This window comes from Oncorhynchus keta, chromosome 23 (genome assembly GCF_023373465.1).
Source record: "Oncorhynchus keta strain PuntledgeMale-10-30-2019 chromosome 23, Oket_V2, whole genome shotgun sequence".
Classification (NCBI taxonomy): Eukaryota; Metazoa; Chordata; class Actinopteri; order Salmoniformes; family Salmonidae; genus Oncorhynchus; species Oncorhynchus keta.
This window is the reverse complement of record NC_068443.1, coordinates 6,765,614-6,788,534: the sequence shown is the minus strand read 5'-3', so window position 1 is coordinate 6,788,534 and position 22,921 is coordinate 6,765,614. Positions and strand designations below refer to the sequence as shown.

The 22,921-nt window shown below is 44.8% G+C and overlaps 2 protein-coding genes across 3 annotated transcripts; both read right to left on the bottom strand.

Annotated features, from left to right (window-relative positions):
- Positions 1-3,572: 3,572 nt before the first annotated feature.
- On the bottom strand, positions 3,573-10,042 carry cib3 (calcium and integrin binding family member 3). 2 transcript variants are annotated; one of them, XM_052477371.1, is made up of 6 exons: positions 9,992-10,042; positions 8,516-8,550; positions 7,920-8,031; positions 7,335-7,482; positions 4,209-4,404; positions 3,573-3,743 (listed from the first exon to the last, which is right to left on the bottom strand). In XM_052477371.1, the coding sequence occupies exons 1-6, from the start codon at positions 10,040-10,042 to the stop codon at positions 3,722-3,724; spliced, it is 564 nt and encodes a 187-aa protein (XP_052333331.1). In that variant the 3' UTR covers positions 3,573-3,721. The 2 variants fall into 2 exon arrangements, with proteins under 2 accessions (XP_052333331.1, XP_052333332.1); XM_052477372.1 differs by lacking the exons at positions 7,920-8,031; positions 8,516-8,550.
- A 4,925-nt stretch (positions 10,043-14,967) lies between these two features.
- On the bottom strand, positions 14,968-20,660 carry LOC118401651 (serine/threonine-protein kinase NIM1-like). The gene is made up of 4 exons (XM_035799243.2): positions 20,054-20,660; positions 17,645-17,950; positions 16,204-16,472; positions 14,968-15,986 (listed from the first exon to the last, which is right to left on the bottom strand). The coding sequence occupies exons 1-4, from the start codon at positions 20,124-20,126 to the stop codon at positions 15,234-15,236; spliced, it is 1,401 nt and encodes a 466-aa protein (XP_035655136.1). The 5' UTR covers positions 20,127-20,660; the 3' UTR covers positions 14,968-15,233.
- Between the last annotated feature and the right edge of the window lie 2,261 nt (positions 20,661-22,921).

The window sequence follows — 22,921 nt, the reverse complement described above, 5'->3', positions numbered from 1 at the left end:
GCGGCCGGCCGTCACAAGACGCGAGATTTCATCTGGAGAGAGAGGGAGAAAGAGGTCAGAGCATAGGGTAGGGCAGTGTGAGCAGAACCAGCGGTGTCGTTTGACTTAGCAAACGAGGATCGGATGTCATCGACCTTCTTTTCAAAATGGTTGACGAAGTCATCTGCAGAGAGGGAGGAGGGAGGGGGAGGATTCAGGAGGGGAGGAGAAGGTGGCAAAAGAGCTTCCTAGGTTAGAGGCAGATGCTTGGAATTTAGAATGGTAGAAAGTGGCTTTAGCAGAGACAGAGAGGAAAATGTAGAGAGGAGGGAGTGAAAAGGATGCCAGGTCCGCAGGGAGGCGAGTTTTCCTCCATTTCCGCTCGGCTGCCCGGAGCCCTGTTCTGTGAGCTTCGCAATGAGTCGTCGAGCCACGGAGCGGGAGGGGAGGACCGAGCCGGCCTGGAGGATAGGGGACATAGGGAGTCAAAGGATGCAGTAAGGGAGGAGAGGAGGGTTGAGGAGGCAGAATTGGAATAGGTTGGAGAAAGTTTGAGCAGAGGGAAGAGAAGATAGGATGGAAGAGGAGAGAGTAGCGGGGGAGAGAGGCGAAGGTTGGGACGGCGCGATACCATCCGGAAAGTAGGGGCAGTGTGGGGAAGTGTTGGATGAGAGCGGAGGGAAAAGGATACAAGGTAGTGGTCGGAGACTTGGAGGAGTTGCAATGAGGTTAGTGGAAGAACAGCATCTAGTAAAGATGAGGTCAAGCGTATTGCCTGCCTTGTGAGTAGGGGGAGGGTGAGAGGTGAGGTCAAGGAGAGGAGTGGAAAGAAGGAGGCAGAGAGGAATGAGTCAAAGGTAGACGTGGGGAGGTTAAAGTCGCCCAGAACTGTGAGAGGTGAGCCGTCCTCAGGAAAGGAGCTTATCAAGGCATCAAGCTCATTGATGAACTCTCGAGGGAACCTGGAGGGCGATAAATGATAAGGATGTTAAGCTTGAAAGGGCTGGTAACTGTGACAGCATGGAATTCAAAGGAGGCAATAGACAGATGGGTAAGGGAGAAAGAGAGAAAGACCACTTGGGAGAGATGAGGATCCCGGTGCCACCACCCCGCTGACCAGAAGCTCTCGGGGTGTGCGAGAGCACGTGGGCGGACGAGGAGAGAGCAGTAGGAGTAGCAGTGTTATCTGTGGTGATCCATGTTTCCGTCAGTGCCAAGAAGTCAAGGGACTGGAGGGAGGCATAGGCTGAGATGAACTCTGCCTTGTTGGCCGCAGATTGGCAGTTCCAGAGGCTACCAGAGACCTGGAACTCCACGTGGGTCGTACGCGCTGGGACCACCAGGTTAGGGTGGTCGCGGCCACGCGGTGTGGAGCGTTTGTATGGTCTGTGCAGAGAGGAGAGAACAGGGATAGACAGACACATAGTTGACAGGCTACAGAAAAGGCTACGCTAATGCAAGGAAATTGGAATGACAAGCGGACTACGTCTCGAATGTTCAGAAAGTTAAGCTTACGTAGCAAGAATCTTATTGACTAAAATGATTAAAATGATACAGTACTGCTAAAGTAGGCTAGCTGGCAGTAGCTGCGTTGTTGACACTACACTAATCAAGTCGTTCCGTTGAGTGTAATAATTCTACAGTGCTGCTATTCGGGGCTAGCTGGCTAGTGATGTCATTCTAATGGAATCCAGACAGAACACAACCCTGTCTCTTTCTCTGTGATGTCATTCTAATGGAATCCAGAAATAAATAAACCTGTCCTCAAACATTCACATCAAAAGGTGCAAAGTTATGGACAAAGATAAAAACATAGATTGTTCTTGATCAAATAACATGGAAAACAACCCCTTTTTGTGCAGTATTAATTTACCATCCTTGCAAACCACAATTTAAATGTACATTACTGTATTGTACATACAGTAGGCTGATAATCTAGGTTTGTACCTGTAGACTTTCTATCACCATGAAGAAAAACAATGACCACTACAGTAATGTGATGTGATAATGTGGCTCAGTTAGTAGAGCATGCATGGTACTTGTAATGCTAGGGTTGTGGGTTCGATTCCCACAGGGGACCAGTATGAAAATATATACACCCACTACTGTAAATTGTTTAAGAGTGTCTACTAAAAAAGAAGAGGAATGAATAGACCATTTCAGTTTACACATAGAAATAAGTTGAATTTGCAAAGTATTTGAAGAAACTGGAAAACATATATCAGGCAAGTACTTTTATATTCCACAACTATTTTTACCTTGTTTTGTAAAGATAATTATCAGACCGAAGTTACAAATGCTGGTAAACACTCAAATACATTTAGTTTTTAAAAATTCACAAAGGTAGTGCTCTGGGTCTTTACTAGTCCTGTATTAGTGGACAGATATAGATGTCTTCAATCCCGGCAAAAACTGCTGCACAGCCACCCCCAAACCACTTCCAGTGGCTACGGACAGTAGAGGTGAGCACAAAGGAGACTACTTTTATCTTTTTTATTTTGATAGCTTGACATCTTTACAACAGTGTAGAAAAAGACAGGTGTGTGTCATTTCCTGTCAAAACGACCTCTAAAATGTGTTATCCTTCTCTCCTTGTTCTCTCTGTCAGTACGTGGCGAACTTCCGCTTGACACCAATGCATGACTAAATGGAAATGTCGGTTTAGGAAAAGTCAGAGTTCACCCCCCTAAATGCATATCACTTACATTTCTTTTTTTTGTGACCTCATCTGTATTCCATTGTCGATTGTGAGGTACACCATGAGAAAGAAATGACATTTTAAGAAAATATAAAATGCTGTTTTTAATATATCACATTCAAAAGAGAGAAGAGATCTACTGTAATTGTACTATACTTAATACAATCATATTGAAATTGATCTACAGTTTTTGTAGATATCTGCACTTTGATTGAATAAAATACAATAATTTTAAAGAGCTGTGAGTCATCATTTTTTTCTTCAAAGGGGCAGTCTGGAATTGGTACATACATTTTGGACTTTAATCTTAATATATAGTCACTGATTCTTGAAGAATAAACATATACATTCCTCATGAGCTTAGTTTGACTGCCTTACCCCCATCAGAACCCCAAATACAAGCTTGTTTTACTAAAAAAAATGTAAACAATATAATTGTAAACAAACACGGTATAGCTTGAAACTATCATTTTGATCTCATGGATGGTCGGTCCTCGCATCCATAGCTTCATCTATGAATTTGAGAGTGGTTACATTTCTACAGCCGCCTCCCTCAGCTGTTTACCAAAGAAGAGTTGGGGTTGTTGTTGTTTCAACCTCAGATTGCCTCTTTAAATGACATTGTATGAATGTATCCAGAATGATTAAGCACAATTGACTGTTAGCTGAACCCATGATTTTATAATGGAGCGTTAATTTATACATGACACAGATGCCTCACCCTCCACTGCCCCTCCATGGTTCAGTGGAATATGGGGGAAGATGTTTATTTTAAAGCCTGGTGTAACTGAGCCTTCATAGAAGAGAATACAAATCAACTGTTGGCCGTCATAGCTAATGAGCCCTGTCCTGATAGCGACAATAGCTCTATAATAATAGACTATTCAGCTGTCAACAGGTCAGTGGGCTGTCTCCGGCCTACATCAAAGTAAAAAACAACTAGCCTAAGCCTGCATAGTGCACACTTTAAAGGTCCCTATAACATCTTTGGTAGAGAAAATGTTTGGATCCATGGTGGTAGTGTCCATGGCATCTCTTTAGTCTTCATATCCTTATATGGAAGGTGCTGTGGAAGAAAAGTCAACATGTTAGAATTTGTTCTAAATGAGTTATGCTGCATTCAAGAACACTCAGAACTGGGAAACCTCCGACTTCACCGTGTTCAAGACAACTCAGAATTGGGAAACCTCCTACTTTAGTGCGTTGATGACAACTCAGAACTGGGAAAACTCCTACTTCAGAGCGTTCAAGACAACTCAGAATTGGGAAACCTCCTACTTCAGTGCGTTCAAGACAACTCAGAACTGCGAAAAATTGTTTTGAAAAGTCATCCAACTCAGAATTACAAGTCGGAAACTCTGACATCATCCTAGAGCTCTGACTTCTCCGACCTAAAGATCACTGATGTCATGATTTTCCCAGTCCGAGATTATTTTTTTCCTGAGTTCCCAGTTGTTTGGCTAAATTAAAGTTAAGAACTGCCCAGGAAAAAAAACGCTTGGCCATTGGTTAGGTGACAACCACTGCAGACCTGAGGAAGTCTGGAGCACGGACGATCATGTGCTGGAAGTCCTCCAGCGAGAGACGTCCATCATTGTCCAGGTCGGCCTCGTCGATCACCTTCTCACATACCATCCTGACCTCGTCCTCCGTTAGCTCATTCCGCGTCAGCTTGTTCAGCGTCTTCTCCAGGTCAGACATACACAGGAAGTCATCATTGTTGAAGTCTGAGAGGATTGGAGGAGGAACAGAAACATTAGTAGGATGTCATTATTCAAATGATCAGTTAAAGATTAAAGTTCACATTCCCCTCTTTTAGTTTACAGCTTACTTTGGTCCCTGGTAGTAGCAGTGTACTAAAGGGAAAGAGGGATACCTAGTCAGTTGTACAACTGAAATGTGTCTTCTGCATTTAACCCAACCCCTCTGAATCAGAGAGGTACAGGGGGCTGCCTTAAATCAACATCCATGTCTTCAGCGCCTGTGGAACAGTGGGTTAACTGCCTTGTTCAGGGGAACAGTGGGTTAACTGCCTTGTTCAGGGGCAGAATAACAGATTTTTACCTTGTCAGCTCAGGGATTCGATTCAGCAACCTTTGGTTACTGACCCAACGCTCTGAACACTAGGCTAGGGTGCTTTTCGGGAAGCATAGACTTCCCTTTTTGTCCTGTAACTAAACAATTCCAAACAGAGCCTTCCTTTGCGTTTTATTGACCCATGACCGCAGTCATGTCACTGCATAGCCGCCTGCGGTGAAACGTCATCTGTCATCGCCAGTTAATTAGGGTGACTCTAGCAACACAGACCGTGCAAGGCCTTTTTTGTATAGGCCTGCCCTGTCCATACAGCCTGTTTGGGCCCCTCTATAATGCCCTTATCAATCATTCACAGAGATGGGGCTAATAAGTCTGGCTGCACTGCATCTGACTGGCTGACTTACTGCAAATCTTTCATCGAATCAGATGGCATATTTATCACAAAACTATTTGATGTTGCCAACTATTTGAATGATTACTTCATTGGCGAACTTCACAGGAAATGTCAACAACGAACAGTGAGCCATCGTATTCATGCATAAAAAAAAACAAATAATTAAGGAAAAGCATTGCAAGTTAGAATTTTGTATACTTAGTGTGGGAGAGGTGGAAAAATTATTGTTATCAATCAATAATGACAAACCTCCTGGCATTGAGAACTTAGATGGAAAGCTACTGAGGATGGTAGCTGACTCTATAGCCACTCCTACTGAGGATGGTAGCTGACTCTATAGCCACTCCTATCTGTCATATCTTTAATCTGAGTCTAGAGGAAAGTCTTTGTCCTCAGGCCTGGAGGGAAGCCAAAGTCATTCCGCTACCCAAGAATGGTAAAGCAACCTTTACTGGTTCTAACATCAGACCTATCAGCTTGCTGCCAGCTCTTAGCAAACTGTTGGAAAAAATTGTGTTTCAACAAATACAATGCTATTTCTCTGTAAACAAATTAACAACAGACTTTAAGCATGCTTATAGAGAAGGGCACTCAACATGTACTGCGCTGACACAAATGACTGATGATTGGTTGAAATAAATTGATAATAAAAGGATTGTGGGAGCTGTACTGTTAGATTTCAGTTCAGCCTTTGATATTATTGACCATAACCAGTTGTTGAAAAAACGTATGTGTTTTGGCTTTTCAGCCTCTGCCATATCGTGGATACAGAGCTATCTATCTAATAGAACTCAAAGGTGTTTCTTTAAATGGATGCTTCCCTAATGTCAAACATGTAAAGTGTGGTGTACCGCAGGGCAGCTCTCTAGGCCCTCTACTCTTTTCTATGTTTACCAATGACCTGCCACTGGCATTAAACAAAGCATGTGTGTCCATGTATGCTTATGATTCAACCATATACACATCAGCAACCACAGCTAATGAAGTCACTGAAACCCTTAACAAAGAGTTGCAGTCTGTTTTTGGAATGGGTGGCCAGTAATAAACTGGTCCTGAACATCTCTAAAACTAAAAGCATTGTATTTGGTACAAATCATTCCTTAAGTTCTAGATCTCAGCAGAATCTGGTAATGAATGGTGTGGCTGTTGAACAAGTTGAGGAGACTAAATGACTTGGTGTTACCTTAGATTGTAAACTGTCATGGTCAAAACATATAGATTCAATGGTTATAAAGATGGGGAGAGGGCTGTCCGTAATACAGAGATGCTCTGCTTTTCTGACACCACACTCCAGAAATTCTGCAGTCTCTAGTTTTGTCTGATCTTGATTATTGTCCAGTCGTGTGGTCCAGTGCTGCAAGGAAAGACCTAGTTAAGCTGCATCTGGCCCAGAACAGAGTGGGGCATCTTGCTCTTAATTGTAATCAGAGGGCTGATATAAATACTATGCTGCCAGTCTCTCTTGGCTAAGAGTTGAGACTGACTGCATCACTTCTTCTGTCTATTTAGAAACATTCGTATGTTGAAAATCCCAAATTGTGTTACATAGTCAACTTAGACACAGCTCTGACCAGTGGTGTGCCGTGGGCCTGGGCCTTCAGTGAGGTCCTACACAGTCCCACCCGAACAAATCCACCTCTTATTACCATCATTATGATGCCATGGCTCAACACTGGCTCTGACACACAGGCTCATCCCACCAGACACGCCAACAGGGATCTTTTCACAGTCCCTAAATCCAGAACAAATTCAAGATAGCGTACAGTATTTCATAGAGACATTTTGTATCAAACTCCGTTCCATCTCATATTGCTCAAATAAACAGAAAACGTGTTTTTTTTTAAAACATGAAGAAACGCCTCACGGCACAACGCCTCTCCCCTTTTGGACCCAGATATTCTGTGTGTATTAATATGTAGCTATGTATGTACTTCTGTCCTTGAGCTGTTCTTGTCTATTTAATGTTCTGTATTATATCATGTTTCCTGTTCTGTGTTGGACCCCCAGGAAGAGTAGCTGCTGCTTTTGCAACAGCAAATGGGGATCCTAATAAAATACCAAAACTCCGAATACCAAACATCAAGTTGCTGATTATGTTAAAATGATATTATTTCTTGCTGGGCAGATTGTTTCACATAACCAAAACTGTTTTGAGATCAAACCAGAAGTATTTCTGACCTGCTGATGGTAGATGTTATTAAAGGCATACACATCTCACACACTAACCGTAGATTTTAAATGCATAGTAGGCTTTCAGATCTCGTGGAGCCATCTCACTCAGCACGGAGAACATATCCAGGAAGTCATCCAGGGTCATGTTTCCCTCTCCGTCCTCCGAGAAAACCTCAGCGATCCTCTGGCGGAACGGGTTGTCCTGAGGAGAGACACATTGACTGCGTTAGCACGCTGAGCTAAAGCTTTGACATTCGCTAACACAATCACAGGGAATAAGCCAGAAGGGACAGGATAGGAAATACAAGAGTACTGCGTCGATATCAGTTGTTTCTGCTGTTGTCGTTGTGAGGAAATGTGTGTATATGTAAAGAAGCTCATAGTGGACCCAGTCGTACTCAGTGCCCTGTTGGTCGCCCTGGCCTTCTTGTGGTTTATTAGAGTCAGATAACATATAGCCAACCGTTCAGAGACTACTGTCAATTAGTTGTGTATTAATAATGGATGGACACATTCCAAATTGTACCCTATTCCCTAGATAGCGTTTAGGGTCAAAACAGGTGCAGTAGAAAGGGAACAAGTTGTCATTTGGGACTTATCCACTAATATGTGTGTGCAAACACGGGACAGAGGGTATACCTTCAGTTCTGGCATGCTGCCAATGAGCTCGTATGGTAGCCTCACATCTGGCTGGTCTGTGTAGTCGAGAGGAACGAGCTGTGGTGCCAAGTCTCGATACCGGTCGAATAGTCTAGGAGGGGGGAAAGAAAGTTGAACCTGAAGTATATCAGATGTGCAGACTTTCTATATCAAATCAAATAATAAGAGATTTCAAAGAATAGCAGGTCAATTTGTGAAGTGAACAAATATACATGTACTGTAAAAGCCTAGTAAACAACTTTGTTGAAACTGCAGTAGATACAGTATATTCAACCTAAACAATGTGTAAAGCAAAAGCGTTGGTCTCAGGCTTTTGTTTTGACATGTGAGCTCAGATAACAATACAGTATGTATGTCCCAGTATCTTTGGTCTACTGTTACATGTGTGTGTGTGTACAGAATAACTTTCATCCTAGTGAAAGGTTTCACGATGCAGAACTGAACAAAATCCAAGCAGCTACATTTGAAAGTGGTTAAGAACTTATCAGTGGTTAAGTGTCATATTCTGCCTCGGCTTAGTTAGTTATACTGAATACTTAACTAGTTCAAAACATCATGTAGGAGCTTCCTCTCACCTTAGAATTTCCTTCCTTGTGAAGAATGTGCAGTCCTGCAAATGCAACATTTTTTTAATAGTATTTTGTTTAATCTTTATTGTAGTAGGCAAGCCAGTTAAGAAGACATTGTTATTAACAATGATGGCCTACCCCGGCCGAACCCTACCCCGGCCGAACCCCTACCCCGGCCGAACCCTAACCCGGCCAAACCCTACCCTGGAATCGAACCAGGGTCTGTAGTGATGCCTCTAGCACTGAGATGTAGTGCCTTAGACCGCTGCGCCACTCTGGAGTCCCAAAACACTATTAAAAAAAATAATGATTCACAGCTGCAACAATTCAAGAGGTTCCTTTTTCATTTTAAGAAAGTGACTTGTGGCTCAGATTAAACATTGTGCTGTGGTTGTCTCACTAGCTTTGGTTTGTTAGACCTGAATAAGACCACACAGCTGTGGTCCATAACATCACATTAAGCACTTGACCGTTTCTCTGTGTCTGTTGCTGTGTCTGTTTTCTTAGCAAACAGACCTGCAAAGGAAGTGTGCCAAGACCTGTGTTTTGTATCAATGCACTCCATTCACTAATTACAGTACCCCCATCCACTAATTACAGTACCCCCATCCACTAATTACAGTACCCCATCCACTAATTACAGTACCCCCATCCACTAATTACAGTACCCCCATCCACTAATTACAGTACCCCATCCACTAATTACAGTACCCCCATCCACTAATTACAGTACCCCCATCCACTAATTACAGTACCCCATTCACTAATTACTGTACCCCCATCCACTAATTACAGTACCCCCATCCACTAATTACAGTACCCCCATCCACTAATTACCCCCCATTCACTAATTACTGTACCCCCATCCACACTAATTACAGTACCCCCATCCACTAATTACAGTACCCCCATCCACTAATTACAGTACCCCCATTCACTAATTACAGTACCCCGATTCACTAATTACAGTACCTCCATCCACTAATTACAGTACCCCCTAATCACGAATTACAATACCCAATCCACTAATTACAGTACCCCAATCACAAATAACAATACCCCCATTCACTAATTACAGTACCCCCTTCCACTAATTACAGTATCCCAATCACAAATTACAATACCCACATTCACTAATTACAATACCCCCATTCACTAATTACAGTACCCACATGAAAGCAACACCAAGCTAGACGGGTGAAGCAATTTGTCTCAATCAACAAGCTATCTGAATTACAGTACCCCATGAAAGCATCACCAAACTGACGTGGTTTAAATAAATACACACACACACACAGCTATCTTGAAAGTTACACACCACACACAAATAAATACACACACACACACACACACACACACACACACACACACAACACACACACACACACACACACACACACACACACACACACACACACACACACACACACACACACACACACACTCAAACACAAACACAAACACAAACACACACACACCGACCTGATACGCATCAAGCTGCTGCGCCGTGAAGATTGTCTGCTTATTCCCCATTTCTCAGCCCACCACCCTGGTGCCTCTGTGCCATGGCACGTATCAGTATGAAGGCAGGCCTGTGGTGTGGTGGACTGTGGATATGTCAGATATGAAATGGCTGCATGGGGGACAAAGGGAGGCCAGGTTGCCAGGTTAGATCGGGTGTCTCCTGCCACCGAGCCCTTTAGTTCTCTTTATAATGGCAGCATTTCATCATTCCCCCCCCCCTCACCACCACCACCACTGCCACCACCGCCACCACCACCACCACCACCATCTGAATGGCAGCCGCTTTGACAGCAGAGAATAAGGGCTGTCTTCCAGCATGCCTTCAGCGTTGTATCAGCCTTTAGTGCTGCTCTGTGGCTGACTGATGCCTCACACTGCTCTCAGGTTACACTGCATGTGTCCCAAAATGGAACCCTATTTCCTATATATTGGACTACACTTGACCGGAGCCCCTGGTTAAAAGTAGGGGCTGTGGTCAAAAGTAGTACACCATACAGGGAAATAGGGTGCCATTGTATTTTACAACTGGGGCTTGGGAGTGGGCATGCAATACTTTTTTGAGGGATTATGAGGAATGTATGTTTTATTAATGTATAACATCATGAGAATTTTATATCTACATGTTTACTGGCTATATTGACATAGTTTTTTTTCCCCCCAATGTTAATTGAAACATGATTATTGACACAACAAATGTGTTGATAAATGATATCCATCTCAGCACACCGTGGGTGAACTCTTGGATGAGGCCAGTGTTCTGGTATTTAGGGTCACTGCACATGCCCTCTCTTCTTGGCAGTGGCACATTGATGAGAATACCACCTGTTAGGACCTGCATTCAACTCTCGGCACAATAGGTTGCATCCAACTTAACTATTGAGGAGTAGAATCAAAAATTAATTTGAATTGGCATTAAAGAACACTGACTGCATCGTTTAAAAGGTTTCAGTAGGCCCTATATTGTCACAGAAATAATGAGAGCCCAGTATACACTCATCGGACTGTTTATTGGGTATACCCATTTAGTACCGGATTCATGAACCTTGTTTCCCTGGCTACATATGTTAATGTGGGATATTTATTGGGGACAATATATTGTTTTTATTGGTATTTATTTGTATAGTGCAGGGTGAGCTGCACACAGTGGTCTTCCTACTAAGGCACAGTATAGCTCAGGTTCATGGGCGCATGATTGCTGACAATAGCTGTTGGATTGACAGAGGCATTCAGGGGAGATAGAGGAGCATAAATTAGATTACTTACATTATGACTTTCAACGCCCCTGGGACAATGTACATTTGCAGCAACACTACAACAAGTCAGTAACACAATGATAGGGAGCATGGCTCGGGTCCCTAATAAGTCATTGTCTCAACGCGGCCTTGAAATATGAGGACAAAGTCCAGGCAACAAGATCATTTGGATGGATTCCGTCATTCCTGTAGACTAGAGCATCCTCTGTTTGCAAAATGTGTCAAAGTTATCTATACAAATTATGCCAACAGACCTACAGTAGTCTTTTAGCCAGATGTGTAAAGCCAGTAGCCTGTTGCCCAGCAATGATATAGGGCTTGAAATAATCTGACGATTTTGGAGTCTTTCAGAGTTAGAATCAGTTCTTTCAAATCCAGTTTCAGCAGTTTGGAGTTAGCCCTCCTAATGTCGTTTGACCCCACATGTACTATGGCAGCACGGTAGAAAGCAGCCCTCCTCCTCCAGCCCACCCAGCCCTACAGGGGTTCAGGGGGGTGACATGGTGCCCGTTGTGGGCTCCTCCAGTAGGGTGAATGCCCTAGGTCTAGTGGTCTTTCTCTATAGGCTTTGATCTGGTCTGGTCCTGAGAGAGTTGAAGACCTCTGAAAGACTTCTTTGACTGCCTGAACGAAGCCATCATGTGCCAGGTTACTTACCATCATCTGGTAAGTAAACAAAACATTAATAGTGGGCTGGATCTTGCTATGTATATATATTTTTTAAATAATAACAATAATAACTATATAAATTATTTTAGAACGCAATTGCTAACGAAGGCATTTGATAACATTCTGCCTGTGTATATTCTGGGTGGCCCTAAAACTGCGTTCATGCTCTCTTAGAGGCTTCCCTGTGGGATTGTTTCTTTCTTTCCAATGTTCAGTGGTGCACATAAATGCAACACAACTCTGCTTTGTCTCCGTCCATCAGGTACGCCCCAGTGAGGATCCTGTCCTTGATAGCAGGGAAGATCTTGTAGAGGTGGGTGGATGTCAGCTGCACACTCTGTGTGTGATAACAGGCCAGCTGGTTCACAGCCTGGTTACACCGCCTCTACTTTACCTCACCATGACACACGGGAACCCTCTACTTGTTAATAGGCCTGCTGCAAGCACTACTCACAGCCTTGGGAACCTCATCTAGGTGAGGCTACTCATAAGAAATACTGTACACACTGGATATTTGGTTTGACTTCAGGAAGTGGTTTTAAGGGAAACGTTATTGTTTGTTGTTATACCGAATAACATAAATGAAGGAACTCAGGGTCCTGATGAAGGTCTTATGATTGAAACTGTAATTCATCCAGGGGCCTCCCGGGTGACGCAGTGGTTAAGGGCGTTGTACTACCAGAGACTCTGGGTTCGCGCCCAGGCTCTGTCGTAACCAGCCGCGACCGGGAGGTCCGTGGGGCGACGCACAATTGGCCTAGCGTCGTCCGGGTTAGGGAGGGTTTGGCCGGTAGGGAAATCCTTGTCTCATCGCGCACCAGCAACTCCTGTGGCGGGCCGGGTGCAGTGCGCGCTAACCAAGGCGGCTGGCTTCCGGGTTGGATGGCGCTGTGTTAAGAAGCAGTGCGGCTTGGTTGGGTTGTGTATCGGAGGACGCATGACTTTCAACCTTCGTCTCTCCCAAGCCTGTACGGGAGTTGTAGCAATGAGACAAGATAGTAGCTGCTAAAACAATTGGATACCACGAAATTGGGGAGAAAAAAATAAACTGTCATTCCTCCATCCCATTCATTGATCCATCCAGCCACACATTCCTCCATCCACCTACTTATCCATCCATTCACCCACCCATTCATTCATCCATTCATCTATCCTATTCAAATGTACTTATTTTCTTCCGAATCATTCCCTCAGCTCTGCCACACTGCCCAACACCTTCCCTTCTCTGGAAGAGACAAATGGCGTGGACAAGAGGGTTTGCCTTCCCGTGAGCTCCACCATCAACATGGACAGGACAGCGCTCTACGAGGCCGTGGCAGCCATCTTCATCGCCCAGGTTAACCACATGGACCTCAACATCGGGTAGATAGTCACCATTGGGTAGATAGTCACCATCAGGTAGACAGTCACCATCAGGTAGACAGTCACCATCAGGTAGATAGTCACCATCAGGTAGATAGTCACCATCAGGTAGACAGTCACCATCATGGACACTCTTTGAAAAAAAGGTGCTATCTGTTCCCATAGGGACAACCCTTTGAATAACCCTTTTAGGATTCAGGTAAAAAGTATTTTGGGTCTCAAAAGGATTCTACCTAGAACCAAAAAGAGTTCTACGTGGAACCAAAAATAGTTCTACCTGGAACCAAAAATAGTTCTACCTGGAACCAAAAAGAGTTCTACCTGGAACCAAAAAGGGTTCTCCTATGGGACAGTCGAAGAACCCTTTTGGAACCCTGTTTCCTGTCACCAGCACCATATTCTACTTTATATTTACTTGTCCTGTTTTCAGTCACAAGTATTATATTAGTGTTTTTTTAATCGATGTCATTGGTTATAAAATGACAGTTTGTTGAATGTTGTTCAGATTGTGTGTTTTCAAGTTATTTTTAAGAGTAATATCAAATATGTTTTACATTATATGCTTTTTTGTTGCATTTTTAAGTGAACTCATTATAGAAATCATTATAATGAACTAATTATCACTGAGACTCTTTGTATAAAATAACAAATTAACACTATCACTTCTTATCGTTACCTACAAAACCATTTTAATGCAACAGTGACAGTGAAAAACATGATGCAAATCACAAAATATATAATACAATTGATTATATGAGAAAAACAAGGATGTATGACAAAAAATATATATTAGATAAGAATAATGTCTGATTGTTTAGTTTACACAGTAAAAAACTTTCGCAATATAAGTAACCCTACAACTGACTATGTTTCGTGTGGGTTGTCAAACTTAACTAAATCACAATACTCCAAATATAAAAACATGGAAATATTTTTTGAAGGCAAAGAATCCTTTGTCATTGCAATGTCCTCTTTCTTTCTCAGAAGAAAGAAAACTTCCATGAATGAGTCTCAAGTATATTAGTGATTGTACAGCCTCATGTTGTTAAAGTAGCTCCCAAGACATTACCAGAGACAACCCAATAAAAACTGTTATGGACATCTCATTATCGTTCATTTAATTTAGTCTCGTGTTATTAAAAGTCCCATTCGCTTCAAGGTCCTTCTTCTGCTGAATGACTCTCCTTCACAAGACACACAGATATTTATACAGTTGTCCTAGCAGTGAGTCTGATGAGGCCTAGACTCCTCCCCGTCTGACTGGCTAGACTCCTCCCCGTCTGACAGGCTAGACTCCTCCTTGTCTGACTGGCTAGACTCCTCCTTGTCTGACAGGCTAGACTCCTCCCCATCTGACAGGCTAGACTCCTCCCCGTCTGACAGGCTAGACTCCTCCCAGTCTGACAGGCTAGACCCCTCCCCGTCTGACTGGCTAGACTCCTCCCCGTCTGACAAGCTAGACTCCTCCCCGTCTGACAGGCTAGACTCCTCCCCGTCTGACTGGCTAGACTCCTCCCCGTCTGACAGGCTAGACCCTCCTTGTCTGACTGGCTAGACTCCTCCTTGTCTGACAGGCTAGACTCCTCCCCATCTGACAGGCTAGACTGGACAGGCTAGACTCCTCCCAGTCTGACTGGCTAGACTCTCCCTGTCTGACAAGCTAGAATCCTCCTTGTCTGACTGGCTAGACTCCTCCCCGTCTGACAGGCTAGACTCCTCCCTGTCTGACTGGCTAGACTCCTCCCCGTCTGACTGGCTAGACTCCTCCCCGTCTGACAAGCTAGAATCCTCCTTGTCTGACTGGCTAGACTCCTCCCCGTCTGACAGGCTAGACTTCTCCCCGTCTGACAAGCTCGACTCCTCCCTGTCTGACTGGCTAGACTCCTAACTGTCTGATTTGCTAGACTCCTTCCCCTCTACATGATTACACACACAGCAGAAGGCCTCAACAGAGGTAAGGTACCCTCGCTCCAGCGTCTCTTGACCTGGAAGTCTTTGTGACACTCAGCGCTGTACCCCACCGCCTCCACTTTCTTCCTCTTATGGATACGGTGCAGCAGGATCCTATAGGCCCCCGTCACAGGGCTCCTCAAGTCATGGCAGGCGTTGTTCACCAGGTGGCTCTCTGTTATCCCCAGGTCTGCCAGAGCTGCCTTGACATCCAGCTCATCTGTACCCAGGACCCTGGAGGGCTCCACCAGGTGGGCTGGGGTCGGGCAGGAGGAGGGGTACGCCTGGGGGTAATCAATGCCCTTCAGCCAGGTGTAGGTCATGATATGAGCCACGGAGAGACGGTCGGCGGGCACGGGCCTCAGGATGTCCTGGATGACCTGGTGGCAGGGGTCGGGCACGTAGGCTGGGATGGTGAAGGAGCCCTGAAGGATGCAGACCTTCAGCCGGCTGAGGTTGGCAGCGTTGAAGGGTAACATGGCTGTAGTCATGAAGTAGAGTAGTACACCCAGGGCCCAGACGTCAGCGGACTGGCCCACGTAGCCTTTGTCCTTGAAGAGCTCTGGGGCGACGTAGGGCGTGGAGCCGCAGAAGCTGGTGAGGACGTCATCGGGGCGTGAGGAGGTGCTGAAGCCGAAGTCACCTACCTTGACGCAGTATGTGGTGGTGTAGAAAACGTTCTCTGCCTTCAGGTCCCGGTGGACTATGTTGTTATCATGCTGGAAGACGCCAAAAAGAAAACACTTTAAACATAAAGCAAGATTTGTACACAGAGACTGAGTGAGGCACGTTAGGGCCCTAAGGATACATGGATGTATCACACAACACTTATTTAAAATGGGGTCCTCCGTGTGCCATTGTTGTTTAGACAGACTTACAGCGCTATGCCACTGTAGTAGCTAGAGTCAATGCAAGACTATATTGTTGCTAACTCACCATGTGTTTGACTGCAGCCAGAATTTGGGAAAAGATGAGTTTGCTTTCCAGGTTTGAGAGTCTACCCCTGGTGGTAATGCGTGAGAACAGATCTCCTCCACTGGCGTACTCCATCACTAGGTACAGCCGCTTAAACGTCTCCACCACCTCGTACAGACGCACTATGTTGGGGTGGGACAGCCTCTCCATGCACCCGATCTCTGAGGCAAACAGCACGTGGGACCTCTTGTCCAGTTTGACTTTATCCAGGATCTTAACTGCCACTCTCTCTAGGTGTTGGAATCCAAGATGGAGGAAGAGAGAGAAAGGGACAGGACAGGGAGAGAGTTAGAGACATGCTATCACGTTTAGAATTCACTAAGTTATCCTCTCTCTTTATCTCTCTTCAGCTTGTCTGGCTATGGCTATTGTCCTCAATACTTTGCTCAATACATAAGCTTGTGACTGAGTCTGAGACACGTGCAAGTGGCTGAAGACAATCCCACAGGGATTAGTGAAAGTTTAATGAGATTATAGCCATCGGCTTTTTCTCACATGTTGGATTAGCCTAGTTTGTTCTCCTCCAGATTTAGTGTGGCAACACAGGCAAGGCAACACTAGCAATACTGGCAAGGCAATACTGGCAAGGCAACACTGGCAAGGCAACACTGGCAAGGCAACACTGGCAAGGTGGCTGGCAAGTTGCAGGTCTACCAGCTAGAGAGTCTGGTAGAGTCCACATGAAAAAAGTGCTCTTGAGATCGAGACTGTGAAGATAAAACGGGCTAGTGATGTAATCTAGCCATATTAACACGTCTTGTCCCCTCGGGGAAGTACATACTCTGGGGGGGTCCATGAATTCAAACCTTATCCCAGTCATGTTGATGTGAAATATATCATCACTTGACATTATATATAGATGGGTAATTTTCCAAGGAAACTACAAGTACTTGTGTGATTTGTATAATTGTTTAATTGATCTTTTAGTGAGCGCTGTATAGGTGGCAGGGATGTAAAGTAGTTAAGTACAAATACTTTCAAGTACTACATAAGTACGTTTTTGGCGTAGCTGTACTTTACTATTTATATTTTTGACAACTTTTACTTCATTACATTCCTAAAAGAAAATACTGTACTTTTTACTCCATACATTTCCCTGACACCAAAAGTACATGTTACATGTTGAATGCTTAGCAGGAAAGGAACATGGTCTAATTCACACACTTTTATCATGAGAACATCCCCGGTCATCCCTTCTGCCTCTGATCTGGCAGAATCACTAAACACACATGCTTCATTTGTAAATTATGTGTTGGAACATGCCCCTGGCTATCCGTAAAATAAAATACAAAAAAACAAGGAAATTAGGCTGTCTGGTTTGCTTCACTTTGACCCAACTATGACAATTTGGTACTTTTTCTACCACCGATAGGTGGCTCCATGTTCCAGGCCTGTGTCTCACCTTTAGTTAGGTCATGAAAGCCCAGTTTCACCTGGGAGAAGTTTCCACAGCCGATCTCCCCTCTCAGCTCGTAGAAGGCCACCCTCCTTCCGAACGTCAGGTCATTCATCACCCTCTCCGTGTGGGCCAGGTCATAGACAGCTTTATCGAAAACACTCTGCCTCTCCGGCTTCACCTCTTCAACGTCCTCCACCGCATCCCCACGAAACCTCAGCTGGTTCTCCTTGTTCTCCTTGACGTTCTCCTCCTTCCCTCCCACTTTCGGGTCTCCACATCGCTGAGCTATCGTCTGCTGAGCTTTGTTCCCTGCACCAGAGAAACACAGGAAGAGGAAGAGAACATAAAACGACACTACATAGACCTCACAGTATTTCAAAACAACTCAAACACCTCCAAACCTCTGACACTAATGGCTTGTCGTGGTTCATCACATTTCCAACGTTATCGATGGTAAAGTGTCCATTGGGTAGCTTGTGTGTTTAGTGAGTCCGCCAGATTGGATGCAGTAGGGATGACCAGTGATGTTCTCATGGGGGTGTTCTCATGGGGGTGTTCTCATGGGGATGTTCTCATGGGGATGTTCTCATGGGGGTGTTCTCATGGGGATGTTCTCATGGGGGTGTTCTCATGGGGGTGTTCTCATGGGGGTGTTCTCATGGGGGTGTTCTCATGGGGGTGTTCTCATGGGGATGTTCTCATGGGGGTGTTCTCATGGGGGTGTTCTCATGGGGGTGTTCTCATGGGGATGTTCTCATGGGGGTGTTCTCATGGGGGTGTTCTCATGGGGGTGTTCTCATGGGGGTGTTCTCATGGGGATGTTCTCATGGGGGTGTTCTCATGGGGGTGTTCTCATGGGGATGTTCTCATGGGGATGTTCTCATGGGGGTGTTCTCATGGGGGTGTTCTCATGGGGATGTTCTCATGGGGATGTTCTCATGATAAGTGTGTGAATTACACCATTTTCCTGTCCTGCTAAGCATTCAAAATGTAACAAGTACTTTTGGGTGTCACAGAAACTGTATGGAGTAAAATGTATATTATTTTATTTAGGAATGTAGTGAAGTAAAAGTTAGTTGTCGAAAATATAAATAGTAAAGTACAGATACCCCAAAATATGAGTTAGCCACTTGGAGAGTGATAGTCTATTAGCAACCTGTGATAATCAGAAAAATTGAACCTTTATTGAACTAGGCAAGTCAGTTAAGAACAAATTCTTATTTACAATGACGGCCTAAGCATATAAATATGACATTACATCACCCTCTACAACCTCTGCAATTATTATTTGACCCTGCTGGTCATCTATGAACGTGTGAACATCTTGAAGAACAATCTGGCCTTTAAATTGGCAATGTACTCTTCTAATCTCCACCCGGCACAGCCAGAAGAGGACTGCCCCAAGAGGACTGGTTACACCCAGAAGAGGACTCAGAGCCTGGTTCTTCTCTAGGTTTCTAATCTCCACCCGGCACAGCCAGAAGAGGACAGGTCACCCCTCAGAGCCTGGTTCTTCTCTAGGTTTCTAATCTACACCCGACACAGCCAGAAGAGGACTGGCCACCCCTCAGAGCCTGGTTCTTCTCTAGGTTTCTAATCTACACCCGACACAGCCAGAAGAGGACTGGCCACCCCTCAGAGCCTGGTTCTTCTCTAGGTTTCTAATCTCCACCCGGCACAGCCAGAAGAGGACTGCCCACCCTCAGAGCCTGGTTCTTCTCTAGGTTTCTAATCTCCACCCGGCACAGCCAGAAGAGGACTGCCCCACCCCTCAGAGCCTGGTTCTTCTCTAGGTTTCTAATCTCCACCCGCCAGAAGAGGACAGGTCAGCCAGAAGAGGACTGCCCCACCCCTCAGAGCCTGGTTCTTCTCTAGGTTTCTAATCTCCACCCGGCACAGCCAGAAGAGGACAGGTCACCCCTCAGAGCCTGGTTCTTCTCTAGGTTTCTAATCTCCACCCGACACAGCCAGAAGAGGACTGGCCAACCCTCAGAGCCTGGTTCTTCTCTAGGTTTCTAATCTCCACCCGGCACAGCCAGAAGAGGACAGGTCACCCCTCAGAGCCTGGTTCCTCTCTAGGTTTCTAATCCCAGCTGGCACAGCCAGAAGAGGACTGGCCACCCCTCAGAGATTTGTTCCTCTCTAGGTTTCTAATCTCTACCCGGCACTGCCAGAAGAGGACTGACCTCCCCTCAGAGCCTGGTTCCTCTCTAGGTTTCTTCCTAGGTTCCTGCCTTTCTAGGGAGTTTATCCTAGCCACCGCGCTTCTACATCTGCATTGCTTTGCTGTTTAGGATTTTAGGCTGGGTTTCTGTACAGCACTTTGTGACATCTGCTGACGTAAAAAGGGCTTTAAAAATACATTTGTTTGATTGCAATAAGAATGAATCAACAAAAGCCACTATTACTCACAAAGGACCTTCTCTTTAGCCTCTGTCTTGTTGCTCCTCGCGGCTTTGACGCTTTTCCTCTGCTTCTGAAACATGATGGTCAGGGTGGGCTGACAGTGTTCCTGGTAGTCCTTGGATAGTTCTCCAAGCTCTCAAAGAATGTAGTAATTGTCCTAGTAGTTGGGCTCAGTCAGTGCTGGTGTTTGAGGACTCGAGAAATCCACTTAACAAACAGGTAGAATGCAACAGGAACATGGATTCATCAAAAATGTGTATATTGCTGTTACGTTCATAAACTGTCACAAAAATGAAGAAAACAAGTATCTCTGATGTTTGGGATAGATCTACTGTCCTTTGTGGAATGTTGTGACAAATCACAACCTCTCCTACAGAGCACCTAGTTTCTCTCTTTCTCTCTCTCTACCTGTTCCTTTCTCTTTCTCTCCGTGTGTCTGTCCTGTTAGAACTGTCAGTGAGATGTTGCCACTCTGCAATGTCAATACCCATAATCCCCTCTGTGTCTGGCTCCTCCTACACAGACAGAACATTCTACACAGGCTATTCAAACCCCTAGACTGGACCCATCTTATTACTGTCTGTCTGACCCAACCATGACCCGGTCACAGACCAAACAGACAGACATGTGACATTATATAAGAGTTCAATTGAAAGCATCACAGTGGTCGGGAGAGTTTGGGTTCTGAGAAATGTCAATTACAAAGGATCTCACACTCCTGGTAAGGGAAATAAACATTTATCAAATGAAGGACCAAAAGGTGGGAGTCTGCGTGGTGACAAACTGTTATACCACATACATATGACAAATCACTAATTGACTTATATCAGATATCAAAGGGGTATACAGGAAATGGACCAAAAAAAACAGTCTTCCATTCCAACTTCTTATAAGGCTAGGGGTCACTGAGGGAGATGACAGACGAATCATGACCCAGATATACAGGGCTTTCGGAAGGTATTCAGACACATTGACTTTTTCCACATTTTGTTACATTACAGCGGCAGGGTAGCCTAGTGGTTAGAGTGTAGAGGCGGCAGGGTAGCCTAGTGGTTAGAGTGTAGAGGCGGCAGGGTAGCCTAGTGGTTAGAGTGTAGAGGCGGCAGGGTAGCCTAGTGGTTAGAGTGTAGAGGCGGCAGGGTAGCCTAGTGGTTAGAGTGTAGAGGCGGCAGGGTAGCCTAGTGGTTAGAGTGTAGAGGAGGCAGGGTAGCCTAGTGGTTAGAGTGTAGGGGCGGCAGGGTAGCCTAGTGGTTAGAGTGTAGAGGCGGCAGGGTAGCCTGGGTTAGAGTGTAGAGGCGGCAGGGTAGCCTAGTGGTTAGAGTGTAGAGGCGGCAGGGTAGCCTAGTGGTTAGAGTGTAGAGGCGGCAGGGTAGCCTAGTGGTTAGAGCGGTGGACTAAAAGTTCAAACCCCCGAGCTGACATGGTACAAATCTGTCGTTCTGCCCCTGAACAGGCAGTTAACCCACTGTTCCTAGGCTGTCATTGAAAATAAGAATTTGTTCTTAACTGACTTGCCTGGTTAAATAAAGGTAAACAATAGCCTTATTCTAAAATGGATATAAAATACATCCTCTGTAATCTACACACAATACCCCATAATGACAAAGTAAAAACAGGTTTTTGGACATTTTTGCAAATGTATAAAAATTAAAAAACAGAAATACCTATTCACACCGTTTGCTATGAGACTCGAAATTGAGCTCAGGTGCATCCTGTTTCCATTGATCATCCTTGATATATTTCTACAACTTGATTGGAGTCCACCTGTGGTAAATTCAATTGATTGGACATGATTTGGGAAGACACACACCTGTCTATATAAGGTCCCACAGTTGACAGTGCATGTCAGACCAAAAACCAAGCCATTATGTCGATGGAATTGTCCGTAGAGCTCTGAGACAGGATTGTGTCGAGGCACAGATTCTCTGTTCTGATGAAAACAAGATTGAACTTTTTGCCCTGAATGCCAAATGTCATGACTGGAGGAAACCTGGCATCATCCCTACGGTGAAGCCTGGTGGTGGCAGAATCATGCTGTAGGGATGTTTTTCAGCGGCAGGGACTGGGAGACTAGTCAGGATCGAGGGAAAGATGAACGGAGCAAAATACAGAGAGATCCTTAATGAAAACCTGGTCCAGAGCGCTCAGGACCTCAGACTGGGGTAAAGGTTCACCTTCCAACAGGACAACGACCCTAAGCACACAACCAAGACAACGCAGGAGTGGCTTTGGGACAAGTCTCTGAATGTCCTTGAGTGGCCAAGCCAGAGCCTGGACTTGAACCCAATCGAGCACCTTTTGAAGAGACCTGAAAATGGATGTGCAGCAATGCTCCCCATCCAACCTGACAGAACTTTAGAGGATTTGCAGATGAGAATGGGAGAAACTCCCCAAATACAGGTGCGCCAAACTTGTAGCATCATACCCAAGAAGACTTATGGCCATAATCGCTGCCAAAGGTGCTTCAACAAAGTCCTGAGTAAAGGGTCATACATATGTAAATGTGATATTTCCCGATTTAAAAAAATATATATTAATTTGTTATTTATTTTCAAAAAACCTGTTTCTGCTTTGTCATTATGGTGTATTGTGTGTAAATTGATGAGGGGGAGAAAAAAAAAACGATTGAATCAATTTTAGAATAAGGCTGTAACCTAACAAAATGTGGAAAAAGTCAAGGGGTCTGAATACTTTCCAAAGGGTATTGTATACAGTATGTCATAACTGAGGCAATGTGACAGGCAGGGCACAGACCTGTTCAGACTTGTTAGTCTACTCTCCACTGGTATACATGTGCGACCTCTACTACATCAGCCATACAGGCTGTATGAATAAGATATGTACAGATGTAGGATCTTACTTTGAACCCATTCG

Excerpts from the sequence above, each read along its gene's own strand:
- cib3 (XM_052477371.1), bottom strand. The coding sequence starts at position 10,042 with ATGGGGAATAAGCAGACAATCTTCACGGCGCAGCAGCTTGATGCGTAT. Across the intron at positions 7,483-7,919 it reads GCAGCATGCCAGAACTGAAG|GACAACCCGTTCCGCCAGAG; the intron begins GTATACCCTCTG and ends GTCTCTCCTCAG. Across the intron at positions 4,405-7,334 it reads CTATGCATTTAAAATCTACG|ACTTCAACAATGATGACTTC; the intron begins GTTAGTGTGTGA and ends CAATCCTCTCAG.
- LOC118401651 (XM_035799243.2), bottom strand. The coding sequence starts at position 20,126 with ATGTTTCAGAAGCAGAGGAAAAGCGTCAAAGCCGCGAGGAGCAACAAG. Across the intron at positions 17,951-20,053 it reads GGCTAAAGAGAAGGTCCTTT|GGAACAAAGCTCAGCAGACG; the intron begins GTGAGTAATAGT and ends TCTCTGGTGCAG. Across the intron at positions 16,473-17,644 it reads CTTTCATGACCTAACTAAAG|AGAGAGTGGCAGTTAAGATC; the intron begins GTGAGACACAGG and ends TCCAACACCTAG.